At 32.6% G+C, this 22,127-nt stretch overlaps 1 protein-coding gene and 1 non-coding gene across 2 annotated transcripts; one reads left to right on the top strand and one right to left on the bottom strand.

Annotated features, from left to right (window-relative positions):
* Window positions 1–1,381: 1,381 nt before the first annotated feature.
* Window positions 1,382–4,595, bottom strand: LOC140888263 (uncharacterized). The gene is made up of 3 exons (XM_073295949.1): window positions 4,064–4,595; window positions 1,769–2,302; window positions 1,382–1,554 (listed from the first exon to the last, which is right to left on the bottom strand). The coding sequence occupies exons 1-3, from the start codon at window positions 4,593–4,595 to the stop codon at window positions 1,382–1,384; spliced, it is 1,239 nt and encodes a 412-aa protein (XP_073152050.1).
* A 17,109-nt stretch (window positions 4,596–21,704) lies between these two features.
* Window positions 21,705–21,811, top strand: LOC140894115 (small nucleolar RNA R71). Its single transcript, XR_012153665.1, has one exon. It is a non-coding gene; the product is annotated as a small nucleolar RNA R71 (small nucleolar RNA).
* Window positions 21,812–22,127: the final 316 nt, after the last annotated feature.

Here is a 22,127-nt window from a genome sequence, read left to right as displayed (position 1 = left end):
CACCCCTTACTTTTCCTCCCAGATAGTACTAAAGAACAATTAGAGGAGAAAGAACAAGAAATGCTTTAGAGATGATGATGGAGATAGTTTTTTTTAGATTTTTTTAGTTATTATTCTTATTTTTAAGTTGTAAGACGTTTCCGTGAGTTTATTCCATATTTGGGAATTTTGAGTTGTACAGAAGATTTATTTTGGAGTTTATTTATGAAATATACTGGTTTTAGTTAAATTCTTTACTAAGAGGCTGGTTGTTTTCGAATTTTATTTGAAAGAAACGCCGATGTCACCCGATCTTGGGAGCGGGGCGTGACAATAACAATTGAAGACCACAGATAAGATTGTTAATAAGTTTAAGGATTGGCTCGAAGTTAATGAGAATAAATAAGCTTTAAAAGTGAAACACTTGAGAACCGATAGTGACTTAGGTAGTGTTTGGAAGAGCTTTTAGGAAGTACTTCTCAATTTTTCCTTAAAATTTTTGAAATTTTGTGAAAATTTTGTTAAAAAAAGCTGAAAAGTTCTTCGTAGAAGCTCTTTCAAACACTACCTTAGAATATTTGTCTCAAAAATTGAAGGTCTGCTTGCATTCAAATGGTAATTACAAGGTACTTGACAATACCTGGATCTCTCCAACTAAATGGGTTGACGGAGCTAGAGAATGAATTAACCATACCCTACTAAAAAGGGTTAGATGCTTAATATTGAATGTTGGTTTTGCCAAAGACGTTATGAGGACAAAATAATATTAGTTCTGTATATCATTAAATTTTATAATTGAACCCAACAATAAAATCTATATATTGACTTTAATTTGAACCTAGTCTCGTCTTCATGTATTATTATAGGGGTAATCGCATACATTATCCCTGTGAAATATCGAAATTGCTAAAAACCCTTAGGAAAATATAATGATCTATTAGTTCCCTGTGTTTTTTAATCTTGAGGACATACCTCTTTGTGTTTTCAAAATTTGAGCACACAACCCCTTGTCCGTACGTATTTTCAGGGATATTTGTGCATAAAATTTGAAAACACGAGGGGTTTATAGGCATAAGGAGTTTCTAGCAATCTCATGATTTCACAGGGTAGTATATGCAACTATCCCATTATTATACTATCTGTATTCACTACTTTCCCAATTTATGGAAGATCGAAGCATGAATATTATTCCTCACAAAGCAATAAAAAGCTTCGGGTTAGGGTGGATATATTTTTAGGTATATAAAATTTACATAAGAATATTATAGTTCAACTCCTCTAATGATTCATATATATATATATATATATATATATTTTAGAAAACTTATATTTGAGTTTTTAGAGAGTTGCACGAATATTAGGAGTTTGATCACACACCATACCCCAAAATTCTTTCAAAAAATTAAAACATAAAAGAAGACCTACCGGAGTAGATCAATTTCCGCCACCAACAGAACTTTGCTCCACTTCCGAATACAGAACCCGACCTAGCTAACTCAAACAATGCATCAATACCAAACTGATTCTTCAATGTTGCCAATTCCGGGTACTTGCGCACCAAATACAAGGCCACATCTGCCATGAATTAATATCAAATTACATTAATTCATATGATTTAGGGAGTGTTTGGGAGATCTTATAGGAAATGTTTTTCAGCTTTTCCTTTAACATATTTTTGAAATTTTGTGAAATTTTGTTAAGGGAAAGCTGACAACTGCTTCTTGGAAGTTCACTCAAATACTACCTTCATCTACAATCAACAAGCTAAATATCTTTGAATAGTACTTACCAATGAATTGAGAAATTATAGTCCCCGATAAGAGTGAAGCTCCCAATTGTCCAATAAATGGGCTTTTGTCAATATTTCTCTCGTGGATGGATATTTGTCCAACAGATGGCCTATCCTCAGCATGTTTCTCGTGGATGTCTATCAATCTTTCAAGCATACTTTTGTGGCAAAAGATCGCTGCTATATGAACAGGTAAATAATCCTGTTTATTTTGAATATACAGCAATTCAGGATTTCTAGCTAGTAACAAGTCCGCGATTTCCTTATTTCCAATCATAGCAGCCCGGTGTAAAACGGTGTTCCCATAAGAGTTTTGTATCGCCAGCGTGTCAACTGGCATTGATCCTATCAACCCTCTTACAAAGTCATTCGACGTTTTTCCTACAGCCACAGCTAACAATAGAGCTGTCTCATCAATTTCACTGATAATCGTCGTTCTCGCCCCTTCATCTGTGTCCAATAGTCTCCCTGCTTCAACCCAATCAGCTCTTGTTATGGCTCTACGCAAGGCCAAGTACTTGGTGTAATTCTTACCTGCAAATTTTGATAAGCTAGTGTGTACTTTAACTGAACAAAACATTAAATTGTGAAATATAAGTCGCTATGATGCATATATATTGCTAGTTAATAGGAAAAAACGAGACTAATCATACATCATAATAGATAATAAATAGACGGAACATTTGTTTGATCATTAATTCTACTTGGGCAATATATGTGAATGGAAAATTAAAATTTTGATCCTTAATTACGTTTGCCTCTTTTGAATTTTGATCCTTTAGTCAAATATCAGTAGTATTATGTTGTATATTATTTAATTTTTTCCCAATACAAGGCAATTTAATTCCATGAGAGTGTTAACATGGCACTGATGTCGAAAGACTAACAATGACTAAAATTGCAAGGGGAAAAAAATGAAAGATGTGGACATTACACTCAATTTTGCAATATAAATTAACAAAATCACAAAAATGCAAATATACGGGACAGATAATGCAACATTCTTTATATGTCGATTTGTATTCTAAATCGGCAAGTAAAGCTAAGTCCAATTTAAAATGGAGAACATATCTTGTGAGATGGCCTCACGGATCTATCGATCAATATGTGCAATGCAATAAAATGTAATACCTTAGACACAACAAATAATATTTTTTCACGATCAATCGGGTTGGGTCTGGCCATTTTACAAAGTTGCACTTTTATTTTATGATTTCCATTCGATAGATTTTATTTTAGTGGAAAAAAGATTAATTATATTTCACTTCATGAAATCATAGATCGTATCCACTATTATCGAGAATTTCATTCTCTACTATAACTCTAAGTTGAACATTAGAATCTATTATTATCAATCTTCTAATGAGCGTTGGACGGCAGGCTGGCGGTTACCCACCGCCTAGCGCCTACACAGTATTTTCTTTTTAAGATAAATATCTGATTATTCTAGTCCGATCCATCTTAATATTTCTTCAATCATTCTTTGTCTTTATCGAATTTATCGGCTTTAGAAATGTTTTTTTAGTCTAAATATCTAATTATTTTTGTTTATCTTAATATTTCTCCAATAATTTCTCTTTATCGAATTCAAACTTGAAATATATGACATGCTTATCTTCTTGATCCGCTACAAATTGATGGACAAATATGTCAAATAATCTTTGTAAATTAATGCAATAACTTCCAAAAGCTTCAACTGTCTAAATATCAGGGCGGTGTACAACCGTCTAACACCTAGGCACCGCCTTTAGAACACTGAAAATATTCTTTTAAATTAATGTTGTTCGATCGTTCTCATCAATATCTAGGTACGTAATATGATTTGAGATGTGTTAACTCATATTTCAAAATTCAAATTAATTGTTACGATCGATTTTTGGTAAGAAATTATATGAATTCATGTTTGCCTATATATATATTCCTCAAAAGTGTTTCATGTATTAATTCATATTTCACATTTTTTTACATGATGAATTCTGGTATATATAACCTCGAAGGCTTAAACAATTATGACTTTTGAAGATGTTGTTGATGCCAGGTGACCAGGTCCATGGTTCGGAGCGTGACACTATATAAGGAAAAATTCGAGCCTACCTATGTGTAATAAATACCCCATGGGTGGTATGAAGTATTGTGGTTGGTTTAAACTATGTGGTCCCACATGATTATGTAGGGCCCACATAATTTGGACAACATGCTAACACCTATCAATGGGGCAGGAACCTCCCGTATTTAAGAATGTGCAAGGCCCAACATACTATCAATTAAATATTCGAAATACAAGAAATAACTTACGGGCACCAATATTGTTTTGCTGGGGAACGTGATTAGGTGTCTGAGATGCAAGTTCCAGTTCCACTGGAGCATTTCGAATTCCTCCGGCTGCTGCTGCTTCTCCCTGATCTTCTACTCGTTTACTCGTAGACGAATCAGGTATCTGGTTTTGAATTTGAATTTGAACATTGTTATTATCTTGTAGTACCTGATTAAAAATGTTTTGCAGCTCCAGCCAAACTTCCCTGGAACTGTTCAGTCCCGCCACAGCCGCGACCGCATCATTTCCGAGCGAGCCTAAAATCCATCCTTTGATAAGCCTGTCGGTCCTCCTCCAAATTTCCTGCTCCTCCGGTGATTGTTCAGGCACCGAAGGTTGCCGGCCGTCGTCTATGAAACGCAACAAGCCTTGGCTGTCTAAAAGACAAAGCATCTGTTCTCTCCATATCGCATAGTCGTAATTGCTTCGATCTCTATCTTTAAGCCAAGGCCTCACCGATACAAAGTTCGCGACATTAACAGTACTTGACATGAGGGACGGAGAGTTCGCCATTGGAAATGGAAGTGATGCAAAATGCTGGTATATATACATGCTTCAATGGTAATAATATTGCGCGCAGTTTATAAAAAAATATATTTTCATTTTCGTGCATGATTGGATAAATTTTGTTGCATTCTATCGGTTGAAAGTTTCAGATATGATGATGCGATCACACAGCTCATTATTTTCTTGCTAGTTGGTGGTGGTGTTATTATTATTAATACCACTATTATAATTTCACATTCATGTTCCAAATTTTTATTAATAATTTTCTTGCTAGTTGCATAAATTTTGGTATACTATACTATTAAAAACTGCTCGTCATGTTGTATACTAACTGTATGCACCTGCCAGCGTGGCGCGCCCACAACCACACAATTTTTTTTATTTTTTTTTACAAAAAACGGCTGACCAATCATGGACCGCCACATAGGCGGTGCCCATGTTACCCTGCACCCCTAGGGTGCAGGGTATCAAAATTATATATATATATATATATATATATATATATATATATATATATATATATATATATATACTTACTTTTCAGCTGTCCAACAATGTTTTCCTACCTCGTTCCCGACCACTAAAACCCGGTTTTAGTTGTTTTTTTTATTTTTCGCATAACTAAAACACGGTACCGGGTTTTTGTTGTCGGGGACGAGTTGGGCATCATTGCTTGGGCAGCTGAAAATTTATATATATATATATATATTTCAAGTGATGATTAGATACATATAAAAGGTTTGATAAAGTAGCAAATTGGTATATGAGCTATTGTAAAGTACTTAATTGTTACATGATTCAGTTAAAAAATCAATTTTATCTTTTAATAAAATTTCTTTTAAGTCCAATTATTTTTTAGTAATTAAATTCAACTAAATGCACATTTTATTGTTCAATGTTATTTTATTAATTAAAATTGTCATAAAATAATGTCTATTTAGACATTTTAATAAATAAGTATTATAAGATTTTAAAATATATTTATATTTTACTCATTATAAATTATTTACTCAAATATAATAAATTTTCAAAATAAATATGTAACAAAATGATATTTTTTTCTATCCATATTAAAATGTTAAAAAAAAATTTAAAAAAAAAATTGATATGAACATTATATATTATAATAAATCATATACACAACTAAAATATATTTTAATATGCAGATAAAAATGTAATAACAATTTAAATTCAAGTCGTGTAAAAAAAATCCACAAGCTTACGAGAAATTCTTAAATCACGTGTATAAATTTAGTTTATAAGAATCACGTAAATCAAGACAACGAGTCAAATATTTTTCTAAGAGATTTTTTTTCCAGATCATCTACAACTCATTACATTATTTTAGCACAACACTAACTTCAAAATAGTGTAACTTCTATACCAAATGCAAAACTCATCTCCAACCATCAACACTAAACTCTTCATTAAAAAGAATATTTTCAGAATATTCTTTATTATTTTATTTATAAATAATAATTTATTTCACAAAATATTTATTAACCTAATTGAATATCAATAAATTAATTATATATTTCATTTATTTCTATAATGATATTTATTTATACAATTAATTAATTTGAATTAATAATTAAATTTTAAAAAAAATATTAATTTAAGAAATTTATATAATAAATTTAAAAATTAGATGGTATGTATAATTTTTATAGCTTTCCTTTTTTTTATAACATATTAAATAATTAAAATTTGATTATTTTTAGAAAACAAATATGCAATTATAAAACAATATTTTATTTATTAAATAAATAAATAAAATAAATTTAAATAAAAGGTTAAATTTATGAAATAAAATATTGAAATTATTATAATATAATCATTATTAAACTTAAAATACATGACATTAAACAAATTAAATTAAAAAAATCATAACAATTATAATTATTATTTAATAAATTAAAAAAAATTAAAAAAACTTCAAGATAGTTGCTACAGTGTTGAACGAAATATTGTGTAAAATTGTAGCTTTGCACCAAACTAGCGCTAAAAATATAGCTAGCCGGAACAAAAAAAATCCAACACCAAATTGGTAGTTGGATTGGAGATGCCCTCATGATCTACAATGTCTTTAGTATTGAACATTTTCCTAAAGTTTTAACATATTGATATCATATTTGAAAAACTAAAATAGTACTTATGTTTACATCAACAATCTGAAAATAGTATCATTGGACTCCGGTAATACATATTTATTATCATATTTTCATCAATACATGCTAACTGATAATCCATATACAATTGATGATAAATGATTATCAACTCAGTTTATACAATATGGTTGATTTTAATAATAGGAGTATGACTTAAAAACAATTTAGGTTAAGGGTAAAGGTGAATTTTTAATTTGATCATGAACCAATTAAGCTAGTAACTACAATGGTTCATGTTCCATTTTTTTCAATTTATCAATATTTTGTGTACCAAAATGAATTTTACTTGAAAAAATAAATAAATTTTACATAACATTTTAACATTGTCTTCACTCTACACATGCACTTGCATGAAGCATTATTTATGTGTACATCAAATAAAGGATCAAATGTAGATACTTGTGTGTGTGTGTGTGTATATATATATAAATGAAATTTTAAAAGGTTTTATAATTTCTTATAAAGAACTCTATATGCGCAAATTTCTTTATTTCTTAAAATAAAAAATGGATAAAAATTGAAATAAATGCAAATTTGTGGGTTAGAATCTCTAGATGATCCCTTGATTCCTCTTTCAATGAAATTTTTTGTATAATTTAAATTTCTTGAGTATTTGATCTTCGTGAAAGATGATTTGATGTTTTGATAACGTTAATTTGATTGGTTAACATCTTGGTATTGAATTAATCTTAAAAGTTTGGGAACAATGCGATGAACACTTTGAATCGCTTCTTGAACTTTGTTGATCTTCTTGAATTTGATGAATTTGAGGAAGAACACTATCTTCTTAAATTTTATGAAGAACACAATATTTTTGAATTTCACGAAGAACATGATCTTCTTTAATCTGAGGAAGAACATGATCTTCTTGAATTTGGGATGAATTTTTTTTTTTTAAAAAACATGAACTTTTGAATTCGATTCATTTGATGAAGAACACGATCTTCTTGAATTTGATAAACAATGAGTTTTGTGGTTTTCGAGTCAATAAATATATTTATTTCTAGTTTATTGATTTTTTGTGATTAAAAAATCTTCATATTAAATTAAATTTAAATTTTTAACTAGATATAAAAAAAAATGTAAGATGAAATTTTTGAAACGAGAGCTGTACGGATAAAAATATAATTTATAATTTAAAGGGAAATTTGCTTTTTTGTTCCTGTAAGTTTGTTAGTTTGCGATTTTGGTCTTTTAGATTTTCATGTTTCAGTTTTAGTCAATTATCTTTAATTTTTTTGGAAATTTTATTTTTTTTTCCAATATGGTGCTGATGTGGCACTATTGTAGTGCTGATGTGGAGCTGACGTGTATATTGTCAAGTAAGCATTTTCGAAAGAAAAAAGACTGAAATTGCCAAAAATCAGAACATGCATAACTAAAACTGAAATATGAAAACATAGAGGACCGAAATCGCAAAGTGATAAACATATATGACCAAAATTGCAGTTTTTCATAATTTAAATTATGGAATGCAGTATAATTTATCTTTCGTCATCAATGCATTATATAAAATCTATGGAATAAATTGTGTCATTCTATCAGTTGAATTTTCATACAGTCCCTTGGTAGCTATATATTATTATCGTTATTAGTCATCCATATTCCAATAATTATAGGTTCCTAATAGTTGTCATATTTAATATATTATTAAAATGTGGTAATTAAATTAATGATCACCAATTGATAATAAAATAAGTTGACCTTTGGGGTCGGTCAAGTAATGGGAATGGGTTGGATACTATTTAAAAATTATTTTATATATTTTGAGAAAAAAAAATTATACATAAAATTATTTTTTTAGTCAAACTCTTTTGTTTTGCGTAATTACGTTGAACTCAAATAATACAAAGTTGAGATAATAATTTGGACACGAAAAGCTTCCCACCATTCGTCTTTCTCAAGGTTTTTTTTTTCCCACGAAAGCTAGCTTGTTAAGAACGACGAGGTTTTTAGAGGGAGTTCATGAGCTTGAATGAACAACTTTTGAAATTTTCAGCTGATTGACTTGGGTTAACAAAACACAATCAAGTTATGTCAACTCGCCAAAAATGCAAATGAGCAAGGTTGTTTATGTGTGGAAAAAAAACTTGTGATCTCCATTGAACCCAAAATGATACTTAAATGGAAATTGGCAGAGTACGTATGTAAAACAATAAAATTACAAGACAGTAGATTGTTTATGGAAGTTCGTCGAAATGCGATGTAATTCTTCTAAGTCTCTCTTATTCTATTTTCAAAAAGATTTTCACAAGAAGATTTTGGTGATTACAAGAAATTTGCAACTACCCACCTCGGCTTGAATTTACGAAACTTTTTCTAACCGAAACTCCTAGCCTGTCAAACTTAATCTCAATTTGTGCATCAGGAATCCTTCTCACAATTACAAGTATTTTAGAATCAATTTTAACTAATACACATGAAAGATCCTCAATTGATCATATATATATATCAAATACAAGGTGTGCTTGAGAATTCATCTTGGATGTACTTCGATCGGTGAGGTGTGCTGAAAATCGGCACAATGTACTTAAGAAATCTTGAAGTGAAAAATTTCCAGATCTCCTAAGTTCAAATGTAGATCTTATTGATGGGAGAGTATCAAACTTCCAAATTTGATAGACTCTTTGGATCGTTAACTGACTGATGACAAAAATGGTATCCTGTAGCACATTTCCCTTACAAGTTTCTCGAAATAATACAATCGGTAAGGGCGCGAGAGACTAACTATCTAACGACTTTTGTATTGTACGGTATGGGACGGTACGCATATTGGCACAAGGCTGATATGGACTGTACCAAATTATATGTTTGTTGTACAATAATCGTGATCATGAGACTCAAAGGCTCTAATATAATGGTTGCCAAATTTACACATATTTCGTCACCCAAAATGAAGCAATTGATTTTATTATGTATACTTTATTACATATGTATGTTTGTTGAGTCTTTAAACTTACTATACTTGAATGATGCAGATGAAAATAAAGAAGTTAATGATTTAATAGATCGATGATCATGGAGCTGAGTAGTCGAGGAGGCGATAAGGAGTTTGTGATACCCATGATCAATTTTTCGATATATTAAATAAACTATATTTTTATGATATTTATTTTTACATAATAGCAAAACAAAATTAAGATTGTATTATTTTAGATTTAATTGGTACTTTTGCTTAAATATATAGTTTACGATTTGTTTTTTTTCTATATGTTTTTGATGAAAAGTATAATTATTTTCTTAAATGATATATTATTGTTTGAATATTTAATTAGACATTATATAACAATTAATCAATAAAACATAACTTCTTTCTAGAATTCTAAAAAACCCTATTCATAACTCATGTCCTATCATTATTTCATCCGTCCATATCCATAAAATCACATGATTCCTATTTGATTCTACATTTTCATCGAAAAATATTTAATTTTCAAATTAGATTATTAGTTTATTTCAGATTAATAGATATTGTGTTTTAGTTGTTGTATCCAAATTTTTTTTATTTTCCGGTCAATCAAAATATGTAATTGTTCTCTAACGTATTATAATTATTAATTAGGTAATTAATTGGTCTTTATTTTTTTAAATTAATCATAAGTACATCTTTGAAATTCCTAACACTCACTAAGCATGAACCCACGTCCAAGGCTACATTCTTGTTCATTAAATTATATTCTTTCTTCAAAAGTATATGAAAGTCATTTGCTTTTGTAGATTAACGTTTTTTTGTATTTAATATAGAATTATTATTATTGTAACTCCTTTTTCATAAATTACTATCAATATGGGTAATAACTTCTCCTAATTAATTTTTTTTACCTTTCATGTCCCTTGTCTCGTGTATATAAATCTCCATTCTCATTACGGAATCCAAAAATTCATCATCCACCAAGAATTCCTTTTTTCTTGTTGTCACCTTGTATCTCTAATTGACATCACAACATTTATAAATTTCTCTTTTTCATATGTCCAATATTAGCTATGCTCTTCATATTCAAATTTTTCTTCATTTTTATCTGGTGAGGGAATTAAGTAAAGGGGTGTGTGTTTGGGAAAACACTCAGCAAGTGTGGACCGATCGTGCATAACAAACACCAAATAAGCATAGGTAAGAAAATACGGGACATCACAAGTTGAGTCTCCGAACATCCATAAAAAATTTTTGTGTTACTTAATTTCTCAGTCGAGTCATTTGATAATTGTTTAATCTGTTATTTGATCTATTTTCACACTTAATATCAAGTTGGTCGATTAACATCGACATACGAGAAATACTAGAGTTCAGTTGTTAATTAGAACAGAACTCACAACTGGAATAGCAAACCAATCGATGTCCAACCGATCCCCAAATGTGGTATCAGAGCAAGGCTTTCTTCTCGTTTTTGAACATATTCAAATGGATACATTTGGAGAAATTGCTAAGAGCTTCTGGTACAACACACTGGACAAATGCACTAACAAAACTATTGAGGCATGCTCTACTGCTAAGAACATTTGGCAGCAACTAATCAAGCTAGGTGATAAAGATGAGAAGACTGAGGAGAGCAGAGGTCCACTAATTGAGCCCATGGAATAACCTTTATGCTCAAACAATTCTAATCCAAATGATGACGAGAACATGAGTCAACCAATCCTGTCAACTGAATCACTCAAAAAATGCTCAACTGAACCAATTACTTATATTGAAGAATCTTGTTGTTCAGTTAGCTCATCAAGATACTCCGATGAAGAAGAAGATAGTTATTTCATGGCTCATGGTGATGAGTTGTTCACCAGTGAACAAGTGTCCAACCAACCATCTACAAGTGGACAAGTATTTGATTTTGAATCTAATGTGTTTACACGAGAATAATTAGCCAAAGCACTACACGATATGGCTCATGAGTACCAAAAACTGTGTGTAGCATTTGAGGAAGTCAAATCAAAGAAAAAGGATATGCCAAACACCTCAACTGAACCCGATTAGGAAATGTCAGTTGAGAAGATCAGTCTAGAGTCAGAGATTGTAAGCTCAAGACTGAAGATAATAAGCGACAAGTGGAAAGTCAGCAGTTAAAATCGAAATCAGAGGCTAAACAAATGATAAGCACCTGGAACAAGTACTCAGCCCTGTTGACTGAAATGCAAGAGTCACAGAAGCCTGTTGGAGATAAAACTGGTCTTGGCTTTGGTGACAATTACTGCAAAACAACTAAGATAGGTACTCAATCATTCCTAGACAAAAACACCTCAAAATATGTGAAATTTGTTAAGTCTAGCATGATACATGAAGGTCTTGAACCAAAGGTTCATGTAAGTCAACCAATATGTAGGACCGAGCGCTAGCTACTTAACCAAAAGTTATAGCTGGTGGTAATGGTGCAACTCAAATCTTTTAAACCGTGCAGCTGTCCAAGCGCCATGGTTCTATTTTACCCCAATAATCTTCCTCCCAATAATTGCACTCCTTGCAATCAATGGTAATCGAACACATGACCTAATTGTACGATCGAGCGCTTGCGCTTTACCAAAATTTATAGCCGGTGGTAATGGTGCAACTCAAATATTTTAAACCGTACAACCACTCAAACTTCATGGTTCGATCGCTCTACTCAGTAGGGACAATTATTGCACCCCAACACAATATCTCAACCAATTAAAAACACTTTTTCATCGAGGTTTTGTTTATGTATAACCAAAGATTTCTATGTCTAATTGGAACAAATATAGACCAATTTGGTCTAGACATGGTCAAGAAAGACATAGCTCTATGAAGGTACATCATAGAACATCTCATTTAGAAAATAAACCAGTTCAAAATAAATATTGGAGGTCTAACATGACATATAGTCGGGAAAAATACCTTCTATACACACACAACATGTTGCATATCATGCACATCATTCAAAGTTTCAAACACAACTGATTATACACAACCTTGGAGGAATACAATCAGTGGTTGACCAATTAGGTTGATCCAAGTCTTGATTCCAAAAGGATTAATCCCAACTGGACCCAAGTAAAAATGGGTCAGTTTCAGTGCTTATATAGTAACAACAGAAGATGAAAACTAGCACCACGATTGATTATCCAAATGAACTAAAGATGATTGAAAAAAGAAATCAGTTCAACATTCACGAGCCTATCAATCTCAATAAGACAAAGTTTGAAGAGGAACATCAGTCGATGCAATTTTTCTTTGGGACTCAGTTTAGGGGTAATTGATTTAGAAAGAACAAAGCTTCAAGATGCCCAAACAGACATGGATTCAGGGGGAATATTGTTACAAGTGAATAAAGACTAGAGCATAACTCGACTGAACAACACGCCACAACTCATACCTTAAATTTCTTACCTCTATTTCTTTTCAATGTTCTTTTGTGATCTATTAATTGCTTTAATCTCAAATTGGACGACTGAGTTGGCTTAAAATTTCAAATGACTGGCTCAACTGAATTTACGTTAGGTACTGTCAAAAGAGGAAGAGACGTAATGATGATGCATATAAGAATGGAAACTGAAGACAAAAAGTGTATTAATAGCACTGCAAAAAAAATATCAATCAAGAATACAACTAGAGATTAACAAGTGCAGAAGACAATCATGAGAAAGAATTCACTCTAACACAAAATCAGTTGAGAGGACATCAACTGATCATAATAGAATGGATCTACATGCATTTACTGATGATAAGTCTATGTACGTTCCAAAACCAGTCATCAAAGCTTCACAAGAAGGACTGATACAGAGAACTGCTGGTTCCACTGAAGTTTTCGTCAACATATTGAAGATTGCAATCAAATATCATATGACACTAAGTAGAGATAATAATATTTGATGGTATTTGAAAACAAAAGAGGAAAAAAATATGTGGAGCAATCTTGAAGATGGTGAATATATATCTTGAAGACGATGAAGATCAGTCTAAGAGCAAAACAAAAGAGAAGAACTGAAAATAAGAATTGAAGATGCCAAGGCTTCTATCTGATAGCAGTTACCAAAGGATTTTTGTTGCGTGATTTTTTCTCACAAGCGTACGGTGTCAAGTTTTAATATAGAAAATGAGTCCAACTCGATCCCACAGAGAATGAATAAAATGATCTTATATTAAATATTTGCAACTAACAAAATCTTATTCCTATTTAGAGCTACAAAGATGATTTGAATTTAATTAACTTAAAATTGCAATGAATAAAATTAATTAACTATGAGTTCAGAAGACGAAAGTTTAATGAGAGAAAAATTCTAGAAGTTCGATTTCACTTGACTATCAACCAGTTAAATTTCTAAAGAAATCTATGTCGTAAATTCTTCTAGTTTACTAACCAAGAATTCAATTATTTTCTTGTAACGTCCCAAAATTTATTTCCGAATTAATTGATAATTAAAATAATTATTGAGTTGGAAAAATAATTATTACTGTCAAATGAGTTATAAAGTGTATTTACAAAATACATGTGTCAATTAGTCAATGAGTTTGACTATTTTTGGATATCTGATAATATTGGCATTTTGAGATATTTATTGATATAATGAAATTAAAATAATTATTTATGCCAGATAATTTAATTTAAAAGAATATTTGACCGAGTTAACTGGTCAAAGTCAATAATTTCAGAAATTGGTGTTTATAGAGGTTGGGTGTGTGTACCGGAAAAATATTAAAATGGAGACTAATTTTGCCAGTTGGATACCAGATAAATTAGTGCTGATCAGAAAATTTTTGATTTTCTATAGATCGCAAAATACACACCGAAACACACTCAAGAAAACACAGACCAAAGATTTTCTCTCGATTATTTTCCCAATTTTAGAAATTACTGTAGCACGTCGACAAGATGTCATCGCCGACCGTTCACCGGAGCTTCGATCAAAGATCCGAACGGTAATATTGTAGCCAAGATCAAGAAAAATCTATTGGTATAAAGAAATAGAAAATCCAACGGTTGGATCGCCGGGAAATTGACGATGAACAGACGAGTTTGGCGAAGGTACTATTCATCATCTTCTTCGTCAGAAAATTTGCGATTCACGCTCGTTGTTGTTGGTTTTTGAGTTGTTAGATGATAATAGATGATGTGTAGAACATTTTCTAAGAGTTTGGTAGCTTATTTCGGCGTATATTGTGCAAATCGGAGATTTTAAACTTCGCCGGAGTTGCCTCGTTTTTCTCAGATCCCGGCCGCTTTGGAGCTCCGATCTGGTCGTAGCTTAGTGCGTTGGATTCGTCTCGTTGAGCTCTACAACCCTGCCAAATTTCGTAATTTTTGGAGAAGTTTTGCATCGCCGCCGCCGGACCGCCGCGTCGCCGCCGTCTTCTTCGATTTACCGGCGACCTCCGATGAGTTAACCATTTTTGATCGTTTGGACGTGATAGATCCGAATATCCAAGTTTCGAGTCGTGATTCAAAATCGTTAAGCGGTGAGAGCACAATAAAGTTTGATACTTTTTGGTCAAAGTTTGACCAGAGTTGACCAGGGTTGACTTTTGACTATCATATGATTTTTCGCAGATCGGAAGCCCGTTGAGGATAATTAGAGGCAGAAATAACCAGATTAGGGATTTGATCCTCCAGAATTGGATAATTATGAGATTTTCGAGTCCCGATATATGCAACCGCAACTGTATAGGTTTTTCGTGCGTTTTAAACACAAAAGCATGTTATACCCTTCCTTTCTCATATCATTTAGATCAGTATATTCACTATTTTTATTATTAAATTGTGTCCTTGCATTTGTATGTGGATATAGTAACTCAAATTTTAACTCATGCATCATTCGTGTTTTTATGTATTGTGAATGATATTTCTGTCATGGCTAGTTTTTAGTTGTTGTTCACTGGTTTGATGGTTGAGTCAGGTTTCTTTGGGTCTTGGTTTAATATAGCTTGAACTAGTGTCGGCTAGGTGAACAGTGGGATGGTTGTAAGGTTGGCTACCTAACGGGCAAGGCTCGGGCAAGCAGGTTGTCCGGGTCGGGTCAAGTGAATTAGGGTCATATGTATGGGTCTGGGTATGGGTCTCGGTTATTTTATTTTGGGCCGGGTAATTTATTTAGGAGTCCAAGTGTTAAGTTTATTTTATTGGGCCAAGTTTATTTTTTATTGGGTCAAGTCTGTTTATTGGGCCCAGTATGTTTATTGGACCAAATTTATTTGATGGACCAAGTTTGTTTATTGGGTCAAGTTTGTTCATTGGTCCAAGTTGTCGGGCCAAACTTGTTGGGCTTAAGATATTAATGAGACTTAATATATTAATTGGACTAAATTTGTTATGGGCCTAAGTTGTTTAATTTATTTGGTTGAACTAAGTTTTTAGTTGGGTTAAGTATTTTAATTGAGCCAATCTAAGTATTATTGGGTCAATTTAAGTGTGATTGAGCTAATCTAAGTATTATTGGGTCAATAAGTATTAATGGGTCAGTCTAAGTGTTAACAAACAAATCTAAGTTTAAGGACTTTAGTTAAGGGGGTGCAGCAACTCGAACTAGCTAGTGACAAACAAAATAGTCCGTAAATATATATTTAATTGATGTATATATATATTTTCATATATGTATGATTTTTATTATGAAAAATGAATTAAATATATATTTACGGGCAAAATTTTAAGAAAATGATATTTCTAAGTTCATGATTCATGCATGTATTTTATGATGAGATAACGGGCATGTAAAGAAAATATTTTTGGGAAGTTGAAGTGATTTGTGACAAAAACGGGACTGGAGGTCGGGATACCGGACTCGATGACCTTTCCACTTACGATTATGAGCATATGGATCCCCAAAGGTTGGGTGAAGTGGCATAGGGCGTTAGGGGTATACCCCACAGGCCGCCACCACGTACAATGGATTTAGATTGATCAATCGAATTAGGTTACACTTCACTGATATGACAAACAGAAAATGATTTATATGTTTATGACATGCCAATGCTTATGTTATGTATTATGTTACGTATTATGTTATGATTTAGATTACGACGCAGTTTATGCATACGATTTTACGATCATGCATGCATTAGAATTCTCATGTTATTTTTATATACATTATGTGCTTGGATGTGGTTTTATTTAGTAGTATTCATTATTAAAGGTAGAGCGTGCTGGGCCTTTAGGCTCACTAGATCTAAATGGTGTGCATGTGAGTTTTATGTTATCCAGGAGGTTGTGGTCCCGACTGATGGTGAAGACCTCTGTGCATCCGTGGCGAGCTAGCACACCCGTGACCTTCGCCAGCTCATGTTTTAGTTGATTTAGTTTATGATGAGATATTTTATGTATTGAGCTATTTTTCGCACATGTTTACTATTTCTCATTAGTTTGCATACTTTTGAGATTATAGCCATTTGCATGGATTTTAACATGTTCGATTTTTTAAAGTTTTAAGATGCAATCGATTTTTATTATGCATTAAATTTTATGAAAATCTATTTTAATTACAGATGCATATATGTATGGGCATATATGTAATAAAAAAAATCCTTCGAGTTTTGGTTCGTTTCATTTGGTATAGTTATTTTAATTGCCAATTAATTCGGAAATAAATTTTGAGACGTTACATTTTTACTACCTTTTCCAAGTGATAAGTAGAAGTTCGTATCTAACATCAAACTCAATATTCCTATCAAAGTTTAGATATCAGATTCGGTAAATAGCACAAAAATTCTTACAATGGATTCAATGGAGTTATAGGCCTCTCGAACTCTATAAACACCAACGATGGATGTTTCTATGGTCATATTCAAAATCCTCTCTTCCGAGTGCTAGATTTCAAATAAATATAACAATTCAACTAGTGATCAGTTAATTGAAAGCAATAAATTTAGAAAAACACAAATAAAATGAATAAAAAATTCTAATATATTAATCAAAATATCAAAAACACGGTCTCAAGTCAAGCTACGTCGTCCCTCTAGACAAAGGAATTAGTTCCTAACAAAAATAAAAATCAAACAAAGCATGTTGTTGAACATCATTTAAAAATCAAGAGAAATAAAGAAATAAAAACGAAAGTAGATGATGCTTCTCCGTCCCCGAAAGTCGCCTCGTCCGTCTTCGTGCCAAGATTATTTATTCTCCGTTCTCCTTGATATCTAGCAGTCAATAGCCGTAAGAAAACTGATGCAAACCCTCGATCCTCCATCAAATTAGCCAAGCAATCCTTTTAAAATTCGAGACATAAAAGCTTCCAAAAATAAAGCAAGTCGGGAGCGGGTGCGCCGCAACAATTTTTCTTTGGCGCAGGTGCGCTGATCGGCGTCACATCTTCGGAAATAAAGAGCTCTAGGGCGCGGGTGCGCCCTGTGTTGTTCCTTCTTGTGCAGAATTCTTGAAAAAAAAAATCATATCTTGAGTTCTAGGTGTTGGATCGAGTTGAAATTTGGACAACAACTTTTAAACATCTAATATTATTTTCTGAAAGGTGGAGATTGGATTTGGATCTCTTTAGATTTGCCAATAATTTCTAGACACTTGCTGCTTCGTGATTCCTTCATGCGCCTATTCTCGGTACTCCGACTTTGATATTCGCACTTCTTTTTACTTCAATCTTATCTCTTTATCCCTATTTAATCTATTTCAGTTCTTTTACATGTCAAAATTGATTGTTACCTAAATTCATGCAAACAACACAAACAAACACAAAAACGCATAATATCGCTCGATACATAACAAAGGCCAAGATAAATCATATGAAATATAAGTACAAAAATTGCACTTATCAAATCCTTCCAAACTTAAACTTATGCCAGTTCCGAGCAAAAATAGAATAAAAATAAGAGAGAATGAAACGACACCAACAAAACAACTAACGCCTAAAACACGCAAGTCATGATATCAATTAATGCAGTCGGCCTCAGAGATTTATTTTTTATCATGTAGTCCACTTGTTTGCTACATCATTTTCAAGAGTTCTCGCGTGTGTGTGTGTGATTTGCCAATCTCGTCCACCCAACCTAACACCTGGATATAATTATGCAACTAGTGAGCTTCAAAAATTCATTCATCCCGCCCTCAGGTTTCAAAATTTAATCAACCAAGTTCTATCTTTATTTGCACAGATCAAAAAGACTTTTTCGTTTATTGGTTCAACATAAATTTGGCAAGAGAACATGTATCCAAAAGTATATCAGAATCAATCAAAAAATATAAGAACTATGGCAAAGGGATTTGATCAAGCTTTCTTATCAAATTGAGAAGTACGAGTAGCAAAACTAAATTATTTGTGCTGCAAGATTTTGCATCCGACTTTCTTTTACACCATACATTCTCCTTTTTTAGCCTTCTAGATTAGAATTTCAATCCAAGGCCTCCTCTCACCTTACTTTCTCCGCCATTACACTTTTTTTTTTGCATTTTTTTAGCTACTCATCTTGTTTTTGTACTTCTCATGATTATAGAGTGGCTAAGAAGACTCAAATTATTAAAAAATTGCCTAAATCACTTCTGTGCTTATAAAAATCTACCTTAGTTTCAAGAAAAAATCACAAAGGCTCAAGCATATTAGCAGGAGATAAGTATTCAAATATTTATCAATGGTAATCAAAGACTCGGGATTCAAGCAAAAGAATTGGATATTTTCAATTTTGGTAGTATTGAGTAGATAAAATATTATTGGTATTGCACTGCCAGATATTTACATGCATATTTTTGTGAGAACTCAAGATAAAATTCAGCTAACACCGAATCAATTCCTCAGATAAAATATTAGCAAAATAAAAAAATTTCAATTTTCTCATCATAGACTGATTATGGTTACTAACACATGACTTTAACTCACACATAAAATTTAAATAAACACAATAATGACTATTTTTAAAAAATAATTTTTTTAACACAAATAATAATAAACTAAACACACAACCGCAGAAATTCAAGCAAACAACAACAATTAAAATCAAACACCCCCCCCCCCCCCCAAACTAAAAAATGTGCATTGTCCTCAATGTACAATAATTCAATAACAAGAACGGAGGAATGCACATACATGTGGCACGAACATCAGTAGTCATAGCCAATCATCATTCCGGGTGTAGGTGCGTTGATACAAGAGATTTCTCATAATTCCAAGGACCAAGATTAGAAAATTCAAAGTTAGCACGTGAACAAAACATGCGGCCAATAAGCTATACAAAATTTAAATAAAAAACTTAAAATTGCTAAAACATAAACAAAATAAAATTTGGGTTGCCTCCCAAAAGCGCTTGGTTTAAAGTCGTCAGCTTGACTTGACGCTGATTTTAGCCCATCACTGCCACTTTATTGGAGGTCTTGTTCCTCTTTTTCGCCCTCCAAACATACTCAAAAATCATCTTTGACATGACTTTCTTTTTCACCTTCTTTGCCACCTTCGGATCTCGCCCTATCTTCAATTATAATTTACTCTCAACTTTGTCGCATTGTTCTACTTTCTTTATTTGCCCAACCATGAACACATTTTCCTTGGGTGGTTTGCTAGCCTCCTTATACACAATAAAAATTTCTTTTTCACCTTAAAGTTCCATCGTCAACTCTCCCCTTTTGACATCTATCTTGGCTTCAGCAGTAGCCAAGAGAGGTCTTCCCAAGATTAAAGGTATGTCTTTATCTTCCTCCATATCTAACACCACAAAATCAACAGGAAAAATAAATTTATCAACTTTTACCAAAACATCCTCAACTACTCCACGAGGATATACGAGGGATCTATTCGCTAACTGCAAAGCGATGGTAGTGGGCTTCATCTCTCCAAGTCCTAGGCTCCTGAAAATAGAAAAAAACATCAAATTAATACTAGCGTCTAAATCACATAATGCTTTATTAAATAAGAAGAACCAATACTACAAGAAAAAGTAAAACTCCCTAGATCTTTTAATTTTTGAGGTAACTTTTTCTGGAGGATCACACCAAACTCCTTTGTCAACTTCACAGTCTCAAACTCTTCCAGCTTTTGCTTCCTAGACATCACCTCTTTAAATAATTTGTCATAATTGGGCATTTGTTCCAAAGTATCAGCGAATGGAATGTTGATGTGAATTTTCTTGAATATATCAAGAAAATTAGAAAATTGTTCATCTAATGCTTTTTTCTTGAACCTCGAGGATACAGTAAAAATGGTCTTGGCACAGGCGGTTTCTCATACACAATTGCAGGCTCACTAATGTCCTCTACCCTTGTTTCCTTTGCTTCAAATTCAATTTTTTCAACTGTTGGATTCACAATTCCAACTTCCTTTCCAATTTTCAAAGTAATGACCTTGCAATGCTCTATTGGGTTTACCTCAGTATTGCTAGGAAACGTCCCTCTCTGTTGATTAGTCAAGGCATTCGCAAGTTGACCAATTTGAATCTCAATATTTTTCATAGAAGCACCCATATTGGTCATGTGTGTCTCCATACTATCCAGTCTATTCTTATTCCTCTCGAATCTTTTTGTTGACCCAGATATAAAATTCCCAACCAAGTACTCTAAAGATTATCTACCCTCACCCCTTTGATTACTGAACCCGAGTGGAGGATTCAACACATTATTATTATTTGCGTATGAAAAATTATCATGATTGTGCAAACTAGGATGATATTGGTTGGGTACACGATTACCTCGATAGCCATTAAAATTTTGGTTGTTCACATACTAAGCTTGCTCTCCACTTTCAAATCCATTAGTAGGATTAAATATAGTCGCCAATGATTCCAACTCAATTGAGACTACATTTCCCATGATCATCGCAGCCTACTCTGTAGAAATAACATCCATTTGAGCATTCAAAGCCTTGAATGCATCGACTTCATAAATTCCATCAGGTTTCATTATCATATATCTCTCATTTGGCCACTGGTAGCTATTAATCGTCATCTGATCAAGCATCTCATAAGAATCCACAGGAAATTTAGAAAATATTGATCCTTCAGCAGCAACATCCACAAAAATTTGAGTTGTCCCATTCAAACCATTGTAGCATATATAATTCTATCTGCTCCCAATCGGAAACATTATGATTTGGGCACTTCCATAGTAATTCTTTGTAGAGCTCCCAAGCTTCACACAACTGCTCAAAATCTTGCTGTCTGAATGTTGTGATCTCAATTTTCAATTGGGCAGACTTGGCAGGTGAAAAATACTTGGAAAGAAATTTAGAAGCCATGTCAACCCATGTTGTAATACTCCTAAGAGGCAGTGATTGTAACCAACTACGAGCATTGTCACAGTCTGATGGTGTCCTCAGTAACACCATGAATATTCACAGTATCAGCGATCTCCATAAAAGTGCGCAGGTGCAAGTTTGGATCTTCAGTAGCTGTACCCCTAAACTGATTCTGCTGAACCATATTGATGAACGCTGTCTTCAATTCAAAATTATTGGCAATGATAGTCTGCCGAGCAATTCCAAAATAATAATTGTTTATCACCGG

This window comes from Henckelia pumila, chromosome 3 (genome assembly GCF_033568475.1).
Source record: "Henckelia pumila isolate YLH828 chromosome 3, ASM3356847v2, whole genome shotgun sequence".
NCBI classification, from domain to species: Eukaryota; Viridiplantae; Streptophyta; class Magnoliopsida; order Lamiales; family Gesneriaceae; genus Henckelia; species Henckelia pumila.
Note: the sequence above shows the minus strand (reverse complement) of the source record. Positions and strands in the feature narration are given on the sequence as shown.